We start from the raw sequence: 14637 nt of genomic DNA on the forward strand, positions 1-14637 counted from the left end.
ACAAGGTGCACATAAAAAGTTACCATGGGTGGTCATGGTAAAATGAAACTTCAAGGAAAAATCTGAGTGTGGATGTGTGAGAAATACACCCTTAATGCTAAACACCCCAAAATCCATGCTGCAAAAAAATGAATTCTGAAAACTTCTGCTTTCATTTCTGTTCCAATTTATTGTTCTCAAAAATGCAGTAGACCTTACGGATCTGTAGCCAGTTACCAGATGCATATATTTACTGTGTTTCTTTGTCTTTTTTGAGTCCTGTCTGAGTTTTTTTGAGGCTGCAGTTCACTTCTGCAACTGTTTTCCAAGATGTCTGAAGTGTTCTATAGTTTTTGTTCCTTGTGTTGTAGATAATTTCCATTTAAATTTCTGATGTATGTGACGTTGCCTCTGGCATTGCTACATTTATGTGTTGGTTTAGGTCAAAGAGTTTAATAACAAGACAAAAGAAAAAATAGAAATACTTTCCACTTGATGTGGAATGTATTGCTCTTTGATGCTGAATATTTATGGAAATTTTTTTAGATAAGAAGGAAATTAAACAGCTGCCAACTGATGAAATATCATTCTACAACTGATGTTGAATAATTGTATTATTATGTACCCCTGCACTGTGGTTCTGGGAAGGTATTCGTGGACATGAAACTGTTGACACTAATGAATGGAAAAACATTTTTTAAGTATGATACAAGGCTTTTTTTCTTCACTCTGAGGTTTTATGTGTGCATATTTTAAAAGAATTAATGATATCTGTATATAAGATATGGTAAGAAGAAACTAAGCAATATTTTCATGATGTCACTTCTCCCAGGAAAGCATTAAAACATAGTGATGCAGGGTTGAGCTTAGCTGTACAAGAGGCACAAAATCAGCACACAGACATATGCAATGCTGAGTTTTAAAGTATTATATGAAAACCACTGAAAAATTTTGTATTTAAAACAGAATTGTTGATGAAGCACCAGTGAAGATACAAACTGGTATTTTTTTAAAAGAACAACCAAGTATTACTTTTTCCTTTAGATTAGGTTGTTGAAGCACCAGTGCAGATACAAACTGGTATTTTTTTAAAAAACAATCAAGTATTACTTTTTGCCTTTATAATAGGCTGTACAAGAGCTACAGACATTCAATAAAGCATAATTGAGAACTGTAGTTTTAAAAAATTGTTAGGAAGTGTTTCTACTTGTAATCCTCATATGCCCAATTTCATTTTTCATTAGCATAGTCAGCACACGGAAAAATTGAATGTCAGATGATTTTTTATATCTTTAAAGAAAATTTACTGAGTGTGCTTGGGATGTATTTCTGAGCTATGGTGTTTGTTTTCTAGAAATGCTTCAGTTAGTTGGTTTGTTAATGTAAATGGGAAGGTGTAGAGAGACATTGTCAACCAGGTGCCTTGAGTTGCCAAAGAGTGGGTGTGAGTCCACCTGTGCCTGATTAGGACAGGCCCCTATTGGGCATGAGCAAGACCAGGGGGCCAATAAAGGTGGGACACACACCCACAGAAGGCACCTCAGCTCACTCTGGTGTGAGGCATGGAGAGGCCAGCAGCTCGTCGAGCCTCTGGAGCAAGAAAGGCTCTTCCCGCTACACTTCTACCCCGGAAGCGCTGTGTGGTGGCTGGAGTCCTGGAAGAGACCAGCAGCTCATCGAGCTTCAGGAGCAGGAATGGCTCCTCCTGCTACAAGAAGGGGTATCACATTCCAATATGTTATCTTACTGTTCTCTTTCATGTGTGTTAAGCTTCTTTATGTTGACTCATTCATTTTAAAGTGGTGTTTTTGTTCTACATATCCTCCCTTTCCGCAGTCTGCACGTGATTTTTCTCTCAGTGTAAACAGGAGTCAGTTCATGAGGCTGATATACTGGAAATATTTGACCAACATTGATACCCACAAAGAAAAAAGCAGTGGCAAGACTTGCTGACAACAGCAATTTCATTCACTGGAAGATGTAAAATTTTCTCATTTTCATGCTTTCTATGTTTTTACACAGAAGTTATTAAACAGAATCCAGCTGAGACATTTTTCTAATCCTGCAATGAAACATTATTCCTAAATAACATCTCACAGTCATTTTGCTATATTTTCTTCTAAAATTATTCATACACACCTGTAGCAAGTATTACTTTATTAGGAAGCAATTCAAAACCACATTGGAAATATTTAGTGTGACTGCAGCTCTTCTGCAACCCCTTTCTACCTCTTTCAGTTGAAGCCTACAAGTCATTCAAACCTTCACTCAGTATTTGATTCAAATAAAGAAAATAGAGTGAATGTAGATCTGTTCATAAAGAAATCATTACCTACTGGATTTCTCCCTCACTGCATCACATCTGCCACTCAAATCTAACACATTCATGAACTTTTCTGAACACTGAAAACAGTTAAGATATATAAAGAGCCCTATTATTAAATAGGTTTCCAGTTCACTAAAAACAGATTTACAACTCACAAGCAACCCATTATCTAATATGTTTTTAGCTCACTGAGAACAGATTTACTACCCAGAAACAACCCATTATCTAACATGTTTCCAGTTCACTGAAAACAGATTTACAACCCATAAGCAAGCTATTATCTAACATAGTTCCAACTCACTGAATATTGATTTAGAATTCATAAACAACCCATTATCTGAAAAAATTTCACCTCACTGAACAGATTTGCAACTCATAAACAACACATTAGCTAACACATTTTCAGCTTCAGGAAAGTAGATTTAAAGCATATAAACAACTTTATCTAACTTGTTCCAGTTCACTAAAACCAGATTCCAAACTCCCCAAGACCCTGGTACCTGATAGGGTTCTGTCCTCAGCAATAAAAACACCAAAACACACCAGTATAGTGAGTACTGACTCATACCCTAACACCTTGAGTTTTGGTCTATCATGGTTTTTTGGAGTGGATTCTTTCTTGCCTCTGAACTCTGCTGACCAAATGAGCATTATTTCCTTCAGTCAGTCAGTAGGGACTTTTTCTTTCTTATTTTCATAAGTAGTTTCATGGGATTATTCTTGCTTGATTGCATATTTTTTCAAAATTCACCTTGTTCTTGGTTGTGATGTCCTATAATGAATTATATAACCATTCTGTATCCCTCATTATTTTATTGCTGTAGCATTTTATACAGTTTAATACAGTGTACAGACATTTAAAACATTAACTTTTCAAGGCAGCAATACCTATTTTAAGTGTTACAACACGACTACTTCCTATATCATCTGATTTGATGTCTTTCCTGGGTGTAAGAGGTTAAAATGTTGTCTTTCTTTCTTAAAGTACACTTTGAAAAGTACCACAGTGTAAAGCAATGAGTTCTTAGTTGTAGAAATCAGCCTTGCAGTTCACTTGAGAAAGATTTGACTGATCCTGCTTCCAACCTGTAACCTCAGCTAGCTATACCTGTACTTTTTTATCCTGTAGTGCTGTAACAGTTTCATGAACCTGTTAATTCAAAATGCCTCCCAGAGTTCCAGAAAATGGACACAGTGTGTATTTTTGTCTTGTAATATTTGAGAATCTTGATGGTCTTCATATTTTCATTGACAGTGGTAGTCTTATGGAAAAAAAAAAAAAAAAAAAAGCAAGCAAGAATTATATCTGGAAATTTTATGCCAATTTACACTTCCTCTGTTCTTCCAATTTGAAAATCATGCAAAAAGGAGTAATTTTTTTCACTTCACATAAGTTTTACAGAACTTTTGATGATGAAAAACCAATAGCTCAACAAATGTTGAGCTATTGTTGAGCAAATGTTGAGTTCATATCCTAACTTTGTTGATATTCTTCAGGAGATCCAGAGAGCTTGCACTCACTTTGGAAGCTGCATTTCATTTATTTTTAGCACCCAATAGACTGCAGGCACTGCAGAAAATTGCAAGAAGGTATTAAATACAAAATGAGGTAGAAAGGTAACAAATTTATATGAAAATTATACTAAGTTTTAATCAACATATTGGGATGGTTTATATTATTCAGATGCCCATCTGAATAATCTTTACACATTTTGTTCAACCCACCAGAGGTTGATCCTCTTCTAACTGTCCCAATCTCTCTGGGAGAATTTGTTACTGAAAACCTGGGTTAAAATGGGGTGTACAGAAAGAAGGAGCAGGAATGAGTAGCACTTAAAAACACAGAGTTATGGCAGGAGGTATCTGGAAATCTGACTTGTTCAAAATTGCTACAAGTTATCAGTTTCTTTTGGAACAATAATCTCTATTCTCCTCTCAGAGGGAGCCCAGGGGAGAATTCTACTGTTGTTTTCTACTGTTTTTAATCACTTCTAGACAGAAAAAACCCTCATTATTTCAAAACTCCAAAGCAGTTTCTATAGTATTCAAACTACAACCCATTTCAAAGGAACTCTGATAAATGTATACGAGGTGCTTTAAATTTTTATAGATCTAAATAGACCTGTCTTCCATCTGCAAGTAATTTTAAAGCAGATTGAAATGACTGAAAAGGAAAATGTTTCAACAGAAGCAAGCATCTATTTGATATATGAGGTTTTTAATATTATATGCTTATCCCCTGTCTTACCACATCTCCCATTGACTGCCTGTTTTCTCAACTGATAAATTGCAAGTTGACTTTATTATTAATGATGTGGTGATCTGAATAGAGATTTCCTCTACATAGAATTGGAGCTCGCAGTTTGACCCAGAGAAACTCAGTGAAAGATAGTATCACAGAGTAGATTCTTTGTGATTTTGATGGAGCAATCAGCTAATGGCCTTAATTCAATTAAAATAATGAAGATTAGTAGGCTAAATTTTGGGGGGTTTATTAGATGTGATTACTACTGTGGGTTGACCCTCTAAGCCAAAGATACATTACATTGGATGGGTTTGACATATGTTTTTTGATTCTGTAATATCCAAGATTAAGCCCTAATTTGCAAACCATCTGCTAAACCTCTCTTCTTTACTTTGGCATCCTTCCTTCTCTGCCTGCCTAGAAGCAGAGTGCCAGAGCAGTGTCTGTTTTCCTTCTCCCTTCCCTGGTGAACACGACACTGTTGATCTGTAGCTCTGAAAAAGCCCCAAATTTCTATTGACTGAGAACTGAGAGATCATCATCCTAATCTATCTCTCTGATAAACCATCTGCAGGAGGTGTCTTCCATCCCAGCCAAAATGCAAAGGAAGATGAACTTTGTACAGTGGATGATGTGTTAGGTGATGACTGATTTTCAGTGGAGACAAGAGTCTCTCTGATAGCATTTCTGGAGCCTGCTTTTGGCTTTCCTAACTTATGTTCATGCAAGGAACACTTTTTTAAATAACAAAAACAAAAACAACTCAGTTCCTAAGATAATTATGTGGTCTCAATTTTTTTATCATAGAAGTTTAAGATAATAGATTTATTAACCAAGTCTACCCCATAGAATCTGTAGAAAACCAGCCTGGTGTTTACATAGGTTTAGTGTACAGCACTAGAAAGAAGAGCCATGAAGTTGTTACAAACTAAAGAAGAGAGAGAAAAGAAAAAGAAGAGGGAGGAAAGACAAAAGAAAGCAAATGAGAAAGAGGCAAAAGTATTAAGATAGGAAAAAAAACCAAAAGAGCACACAGAAACTAACTATACTAACTAACTAACTGTTCAAACAGTGGCATTTTGTCACATATTTCATAGCACAAAAGGACACAGGATGAAAAAATGCTGCTTCTAGGCTCAACTTTAGGCTCTAGTGTCTATGGAAGGTAAAAATATTTTCACTGCTAACGTAAAGTTTAAGTTCTTGTGATGTCTTCTAAGTCAGTGTTCCAGTGTGTGCCACTATTCTTACTAACCAAACGGGTCCAATTTAACTGTTAAAAAGGCATTTATGTTCCCATTCCTCTTACAGAGCACTAAGTTTGGTACATTGTATGAAACCTCTTTAGTTTTGGAGGTTTGTCCAGGAAAGAATTGTTTTTCTTAAGTTAAAAAAGCAAACAAACAAAAACAGGCACACCAAAAACCTGTTTCAAAATGCATAGGAAAGTGTTGCTTTTTATTTCCTAAACAAAATCAAATCACTATAATTGTATATATTGGAATGCATGTCCACTGTTTTTCACTTTGTAAAGAAGAGGTCCCTTCCAACCCAGCCAATTCTATGATTCTATGATTCTAAAGTCAGAGGCTATTTTTATGTCTAGAATATTCAAGTATTAAAAACTAAAATCTATTCTTACAAGAGCATCCATCTTAGTGAAAAGTGAAGTGTCTGGTGTGACTCTATTCTGGTTTTGGATGGAGTTTCATATTATGATTAGTGGGTCAAATTTATGAGCTGTTCTGTAAATGGATAAAGTTTACTGACTTCATATTAAGCAGCTGTTATTCTAGAAATATGTATTTTTGCACATTTCATGCTTTGTTTAGTGTTCTTGGTTTGCAACTCTGAAATGTATTCCTGGTGGGAGCTGACATACAGATCTTTTAGTCAAATATGTCCCTAGCATTCCCAGCCTCAGTATTCAGGAAAGGTGCTTCAGCCTATTAAACCTGAGAATGTTCATGAAGAATTAATATTGTTTGTGACTGCTTCAACTTTCTGCCTTGCCTTTAAATGCTCCTTGTTGTGAATAGTTGTTCATGTAAATTTTTAGACTGGCAGCTGTTCCTACTTGCATAAGATGCAAAAAAATATATATATTTTTTTTTAAACCAAAATATTTTCCAGGCTATTCTGCCATTAATGTTTCTGATATATCTATACCATTTGGTTTTATTTCAGCAGTCACAGTGAAAGTATGATGATGCTATCCACTGTGGCTTGGCTAGCTGTGGGGTTTTTTAAATGCTGTTAACTGGAAACTAAAAAAAACACCCTATTATTTCTGTTTACATAAGTATAGTACTAGAACAAGCTTTCTGTTTTCAAAGTAACTTTTTTCCTCATTTTAAAGAGTTGATTGCTTTTTTTTTTTAATATATAATCAGGTTAAAAATGTTCAGGAGTTAGTGGTGGTGTTTCTTTTCTCTTATTGCAAGTTTCTGAGCTCATCTGTTTGATCCAGAAGTAAGTAAACTGTAAAGCAAAAGTAGAAAAAAACCACTCGTGTTGATAGGGGACAAAAATGTTGAAACATTGCCATAATTTTATTTTCTGTGGTATGAAATATTTACAGAGCTCTCTCTGAATAACTGAAAGTGTTTGTAAGGGTAAATAACATATTTCTGTCAGTCTCCATAATGACATTTAAAACAAACAAGCACAGTTTCCCAGAAACACTGTAAAACTTGCAGATTGAGCCTTTCAACTCCAACTTTTCAGTTAGAATCCCATATTAATGAAAGGTTCCCTGGTCTCAAAGGTCCAGCTTTTCAGAGCTAAGACACCAAAGAGTTTGGAAGATGTGAGATTTCAGTGTTATACTTCACACAAAGGGTTTGTTGGGGTTTTTTACTGGATTCTAAAAATTACTTCATTTCTCTGTAGATTATTCCCAACAAGTGTTCATCCTTTCCAGTTCTGTTTACTGCAGTAAGCTTGAAGGAATAGTAAGGTTACATTCATGGAAATGCCTTGAACTGAAACTAGCTGTTCCCTTGAAGAACCCAAAACTGTTGTTCAGATTATCTAACTATATTTAATAATCTTTAATGTGTAATAGCAGAGAGCAAGGGTTTACATTTTGGAGATACTGAAAATTATACAGATATTTGCTGATTTATGGCATAATTTTGGCAAACCTTACATGTTCTGCGAAATAAAATAATATCCTCAGTCTCATTAGGATAAGAGAATAACAGGTTATTACAGTTCAGAGTTGTTTATGCTGTAGTTTATATTTAAGATTTCTGTTTATTATAACAGAGTATTTGTTGGCCTTGTTTTACATGTGACTGACAGAAGCAATTAAGAAAATATAAAACCATCTGATTTTTGAGACAAATGGAACTCATCTTGCTTTTTCAATTACAACTTCATATTGTCTGAGGATTTTTTGTTTAGCAGAAGGACTTCCTGCTTTGTAGTTACTTGCAGAGCAAAGCAGAAGGGTGGAGAATTATTTAAATTCCTAATTGTGCAGTCAGTTAGATAAGTGAACCAGAAACCCTTTTCTTCAGGTGCTTTATTGCACGTGAGGCCTCCTTTGCACCTCAGATCAAATGGTGGCCACCTGTTGCCTATCAGCAGAATTTTACCCAAACAGCCTGCCAGAAACCTGCCCCATCCCCTGTGCCCACTCTGCCAGAGCAATTGGCCACATCCTGCAAGCTCAATTCTGAAAGCCAATTCAGAGAATGATTAAAGATCAAGCAGGTTAAGCACTGCCCATTAAAGCCTGCTCCAAAATTCTGATATTGAAGTGCTGTTTATGCTCAATTTTATTACTCCAATGGCTTTTCGATATTAAAAAAATTCTCAAGAGTTGCTCTTGTTTTACAGCTTTGCTAAAGAAAAGGGGTTGATAAACTGTGAAATTAAAAGAAAGAGGTCATTGAACTGATGTGACTGGGAGTTTTGATTGTAATCTTACCAGAGAATTTTAAAAGTAGGAGATAAAAATCTGAGGAACTGAGTAGGATATACATCCTACAGATACATCTATTCAGGGAGATTGTGGAGTCTCCTTCTCTGGAGACACTGAAACCCCACGTGGCCACGTCCCTCTGTGACCTGCTGGAGATGACCCTGCTCATGCAGGGGGTTGGCCTTGGATAATCTTTTGAGGTCCCTCCCAGCCACTAACTTCATGTGATTCTAGGATTACCAGAAGTCAGTGGCAACAATTATAAAATCATTTAAACTTTCTACCCTTTAGTATTTTTATTTTGTGCTTGCAGTGATGAGGGAGCTCGAATCGGAGTTCTTTGGTTATTGATTTGTTGCTTTTCTCTTGCCTGGGAAAGTCAGATGAAGATCAGCATGACAATATTTATGGGCTGCATCTCATCTGTGGGATGCAATCCATCTTCGTTAAGTTCAGTAAAAGTGATAGATAGCATTTGGCAATGTAATGATGTGATCACTCTGCCATTGCCTTTGTAAATCATCAGCTGTTGCATTCTCTTGTGTAGATATTTAATCAGTTATACACCCCATTACTGATTTAATTCAGAATGTCAATGGCAGGTGAATAATGTGAGTATTTGTATATTAATATCATATTGTATTAATGTTCCTTTCATTTAAGTATGCTATTCATGTGAAAATCATAAACTGTAGCTTCATGGCTAGAATAAATTTAATCAGTGCTGTAGGCATCTAATGCCATCAGTGTTTTAATTCAATATGTCAGTGAAACAAATGTGTTTCTTCTCATTTCCAGTTTCTTTCTGCTTTACTAATTCAGAATATTATATAATGCTATGGAAATACGAATCTGAGAGTAAACAAATTGCTAATTTTTATCCTGTCAGTAGGTCTTGGGTCTGTTTCCTCCAGTTGTAGCACCGTTTATGATGAGTACATGTTCCTGATAGATTTTAAAGTAACTGAATATTTAATGATAAAATAACTACAAACCAATCTAGACTGTTCCTTAAGGAACTCTGAAATAAGTAAATATAAAATAATGTCAATGCAAACCAATAAGGATATAACACTAGAAGGCAGTTGCTTTGGAGTCTTCTCCAGTATCCTGTCTTTGGCAAGTTTCTGGTAGGTTTTCATTTGAAGAAACCACTAAAGGACTATTTCTAGGTCCATTTCTGTCCTCAGGTGGCACCTGCTTTATCACTGATGAAAGGATTTATGAGTTTTTACAAACCTCCAAAAGAAAAGAATAACAACAAACCAAATTTATTTTATTCTAAACCCAATAAAAACTAAAAAATAAATTGAATTATCACTGATAATTCTGATAAACTGAGATTTTGCCTACATAATGTACTCAGTCATTTCTTTGTTGTAATTGTATGTGTACGTATATCTTTCTTCATAAGGAGAAAACCCCATTTTATATATATATACCTCCCTATAAGGAGAATAATGTATTTTTTCCCCTGTTATTTATTAAGACAAGTCACTGAGTTTTCTTTACAGATATATCTTGAAAATATAGTGAGATCATCTCCAAATGCATTAGAAAGAGAAGTATAAAGAACAGAAATATTTACTTGTCTTATAGTTTTGATTTAGCATTAGCACTTTCAGTGTGACCAAATGTATTTTGTGACTTTTTATTCCATGTGTATGAATTGCATACTAAAAATTACATCTAGAAAGCCAAATGTAAATTGTAATAACCAGCATAATGTACTGCTTATTATATTTCTGGGGTTTTGTGTCTGTAGTTCATTAATAAGCTCCATGAACCTTCTGGTCTAAAATTATCTGTTTCTAACAAAATTATAAGTGAAATAATCAACATACATTTTTATAGTAATTCAGAAATAATGGTAGGAAATAATTACTCCTATTTCTCACAGCGTGTCACTTTTATATATTGGAATTGGATACCATTTGTCTTTTCTGGACATTAAATATATACTTGAGATTCTTATTTTAATATTTGCTTTTGTTTCTAGCTCTCAGGTTTTTGTCTAGAAGCAGAATATGGTATTGTGGCTTATGAAAACAATACTGAGACCTTCAGAATTGGCCTTATTTCTTTTTTTTTTTCAGGTTTTTTTAACAAAAGCTTGCAGAGTGGATAACAGCAAGGACACTTTGATCCCTGTTAATGTAATGTGTATCTGTGCTAGAAAATACATGGAAAGATAATGCTAACTGAAACAAGTAATTAGTGAAAACATGCCCAAGACTTGGGTTACATTATATTTGAAGTTGTGACTAAATTATTGCTGTCTTGAATAAATGCTCAGGATTTCTTAATGTATTATCTGGGGACACAGGAGTAAAAATATTCACTTAATGAGTGTTAGCACTGACAAATATAGTTCAGGATTATTAATAGTGATCCTGCTTTATTATTTTTTTTTAAGTTTATGACATAATAAGGTTTTGATTTAAACAAAAAAATAATAATAAAAAGGAAATAATAAAAGAATTGACATAGTCTAGGGGCTGAATCCTTCTGTGGTTCTGCGGGATGAGCGCTGAGGAGAAAGCAAACCAAATGTCTTGTTAGAAGGAGTTTTATTTGCCCTGTCTGTAACCATCTCTTCCAGATGTTGGGTCAGTGGAGGGACTTGCTTATCACAGAGCTTGGGACACTCTTTATTGGACCAGTTCAACCACATCCTCCATCACCAGACACACTGTTGACCAGAGGCGCCGAGGAGCTTTCAACAGGGAAGCAGTAATAACCATGGCTGAAGATGATCATCCACACGTCTTGGCTCTTGATGAATGTCAAAAGTATGTATTATATCTTTCTTAGCAGATTTTAACTTCTACCTAATGTCAGGGACACAGCAGCACTTCTTTGTTTCAGTCAACCAGTATTGCTGAACTCTAAGAAGGTTAACTAGATTTGTTTGGTTAGGGGAAAAATGTAAGTATTGATTTTTTAAAGAAATTATGGAGTTTAGATGCAACAGCTTATATGTTTTTTATGTTTCAGATTAAATAATCCTTCCATTTTCATGCCATTAAAAAATAACTAAGCTGATTTCAATGCACGTGAGCTAAATGTAAATGAAAAAGAGTGATCATATTCCTGATTTCTTCTGTGAGACATTATATTCTCATTGCTTAAATAAAATTAAAATTCATGTAAACCTTTATGAGCAGGCATCTGAGTTTCTTTATGTGCAGGCTGATAGGCCCATGTGGTTATCACAAAGATCAGTGTTGTATAAAATTAAATAACAAGAGCTGTACATTTAAGGTGCGTGTGAACAACATCGTGGAAATAAGTCTAATGTAGCTCCTGCCACTCTGAATTGTATTTCCTACTAAGATAATAAGAGGATATTTTGTCTTCAGCCTTTTGCTAGGAAGGATCTTAAAATCTGAGTTACTTTCATCTTCTCTTGTAAATATGGAAGAGAGGCAACCTCTACTTTTTTAGGTTTTTTTAGAAGGCTGGGTTAAATTTCTGCCTTATGTTCTTTTTTTAATTCATGATAGCTAAACATCCACTGTTGCATGGGTATACAAGGAGATTCTTCCCACATGTGACTTCATGTACAGCTTGGGCAAATAACGAGTTTATACTTTTTTTAAAAATACTATTTATCTAGATATCATAAGTAAACCATGTAAATACTCATGAAGACTGCAACGAGAGAATCTGTAATTGTATATTACTATTTAGACATGATCAGACCAGTAGAGAAAAAAAAAATCTGTACTTCCATACAAGTTAATGAACTAAGAAACTGCTATAATTTATAAAATTTATAGGACATTTTCTTATTCACCACTGATCATCACAATTACTTAGAGATGCCATTCATAACTGTCTACAAAGGCATATGTTTTTCTCTGTTGTTCATTTCATAGAGAATTAAATTATAAAATGTATCTTATGGATTTGTTTGTTCTTCTGATTTTAATACAGCTTAATGTTTTGGACTAATTGGAATGAGCAGCTCCCAAGCATCATGAGATCTACCCTCTCAGGCAAAAATGCCCAGGTCATCATTAGTACAGATATTCTGACACCAAATGGACTTACCATTGATCATAGGGCGGAGAAACTTTACTTTTCAGATGGTAGCTTGGGAAAAATTGAGAGATGTGAATATGATGGATCTCAAAGATATGTAAGTAAAACAAAAATCCCAAACATATTAATTGTGAATATGCTCCTTTGCATTTTGTAGCATCTTTAAAATGAAAGTGTTGCAGAAAGATCATGAGCTGCCTGAGTTTTCTCCTAATATTCCTTGTATATTAGATTTAAAACTGTAAACACTTGTAAACTACAAGTAATGCTCTGTTTACTTAACACATTCCAATCTCTGGATGACCTTTTGGAGATACACATCCTCAACACAAAATCTGTTTGCATTGCTATTGAGCCTGAAGCATCACTTGGTCTAAATGATCTATATCAGCTTGAAAAAAATGTAGAATTAACTTCAGTAAATGAGGTAGAAAAATGTTCTGCTTTACATAAGAACAATTATAATTTTCATTGCAGTGCCTAACTTTTCTGAATGCACTAGAAAATCTTTTGTGCAATGCTTTAGACTCTACAATTCCTAGGTTTGGTTTTTTTTTTCTAACTATCCATTTTCAGATATATCCAATCACACTCCATTAATCTTTTATCATAATAGATTTGGTCCTTGAGAGCTCTGTTAGCTTCAGCTCAAGTAGACTTTTTGATTGGACTAAGCTGAAGGCTGTTGATCTGTGCTCACAATTTTGTTGCATATTTAGCTCTTCATATCTTACATTTCATGAAGTCTTTCTTTCAGGTATTTTGTACCTCCAAAGTGTATGATAAAATAGATGAAGGACATGTTCTGGCTTGTATTTTCAATTCCAAGCTCTACAAGATGTTTGATACATCAGCTCACTGTCATATCAATTAATGTAAAAAAAATCCTTCATATAAGGTTTGAAACCTTTTTGCATCTTAAATAAGTATTATATGTTTTCCTGGAATCTAATCCAGTAGAATTTATATAGAGACAAGATTTCTTTATCAAAACAAAACAGGAGATCCAAGATTGTTAAAGCAGAACAGAAATAAAGCCATCATGAGGCAGCATATAGCTTTGCATTTTTTCCTTACTCCTTCTGTTCTCTTTTGTGTAAATTAATGCAGCTCACTAATGTTTTCAGATGCACAAACTGTATCAGAAAATGGATAAAGCAAAGTCATATGGATTCTAAAGTATAGCATCTCTGACTATATATTTGCTGTGAAAATTGTTTCTAGTTTCCTTTGCAGTGGATCCACCTGCATACCCAAGAATAACATAGAGAAGGCAGCTTGGTGATTTTCTTTGTGTTTGTTTGGTTTGGGTTTGTCATTTGGGAGGTAAAAGTGGCATTAGTATCTTTTCTTCTTTCATATTATTCCTTAAGGTTTATCTTTTAATTATATCTTGATTCTAAACATTATACAAAACCTCTACTTCACAACATGGAAGTCCTTCAGTGACTGCTGCTGCTTTTGCCAGCACTATCGTGCTGCCCAGCTTGACACATCTCTGGGTCTATAACTTCAAAATAGTATAAGTAATAATCTCTTCAACATTCTGGTGGGCTGAGGTTATTCATGGTGAAGAGATTCAGCCAGGCACTTCATCAGCCACCTTTCAAAAATTGTTTCTACAGAATATCCTTTTCCTCACTATCTGCTTCCTTGATTTCTAGTTTCCATTTGGTTAACAAAGGGAGGAATTGTATAGAAGACCATGAAATGCTAATGGTAATGCAATGAATCTGCTTCCAGGTAGCAGCATCTTATAACCACAATAATCTAGTACAAGGAATGGGTAGAGAATAATATAGTATTATTGAGTTGACTCTTCTAGAAGGCTTGTTAGAGTTTATTGATTTTGTGATATTTTAGTAACAGTATTTTGTTGCTGGAGAACTCTTTCAATTTGGGAAGGTTTTTGGGTTTTTTTGGTTTTGTTTTGGATTTTTTACTTGCTTTTTATTACCTAGAAGATATACAGAGTTGATTTTTTAAAAAAAATTCTTCTTCTGCTCTGCCAGGTCTTCCTGTTAAAAAAACAGAAGTTGCAATTTTCCTTCACAATCCTTTCCCCTTTCTCTCACATCTTTGTTCCTGCCCCTAGTTGAATTTAATATT

The 14637-nt window shown here is 34.6% G+C and overlaps 1 protein-coding gene across 1 annotated transcript in view; it reads left to right on the forward strand.

Annotated features, from left to right (window-relative positions):
• The window catches only part of LRP1B (LDL receptor related protein 1B), a 637314-nt gene that overhangs the window by 500148 nt on the left and 122529 nt on the right, over window positions 1-14637 (forward strand). The window contains exons 43-44 of the mRNA XM_030454074.1: window positions 11084-11273; window positions 12421-12625. Coding sequence (XP_030309934.1) covers window positions 11084-11273; window positions 12421-12625 — 395 coding nt within the window. The remainder of the gene's footprint in view (window positions 1-11083; window positions 11274-12420; window positions 12626-14637) is intronic.

This window comes from Calypte anna, chromosome 7 (assembly GCF_003957555.1).
Source record: "Calypte anna isolate BGI_N300 chromosome 7, bCalAnn1_v1.p, whole genome shotgun sequence".
Lineage (NCBI taxonomy): Eukaryota > Metazoa > Chordata > Aves > Apodiformes > Trochilidae > Calypte > Calypte anna.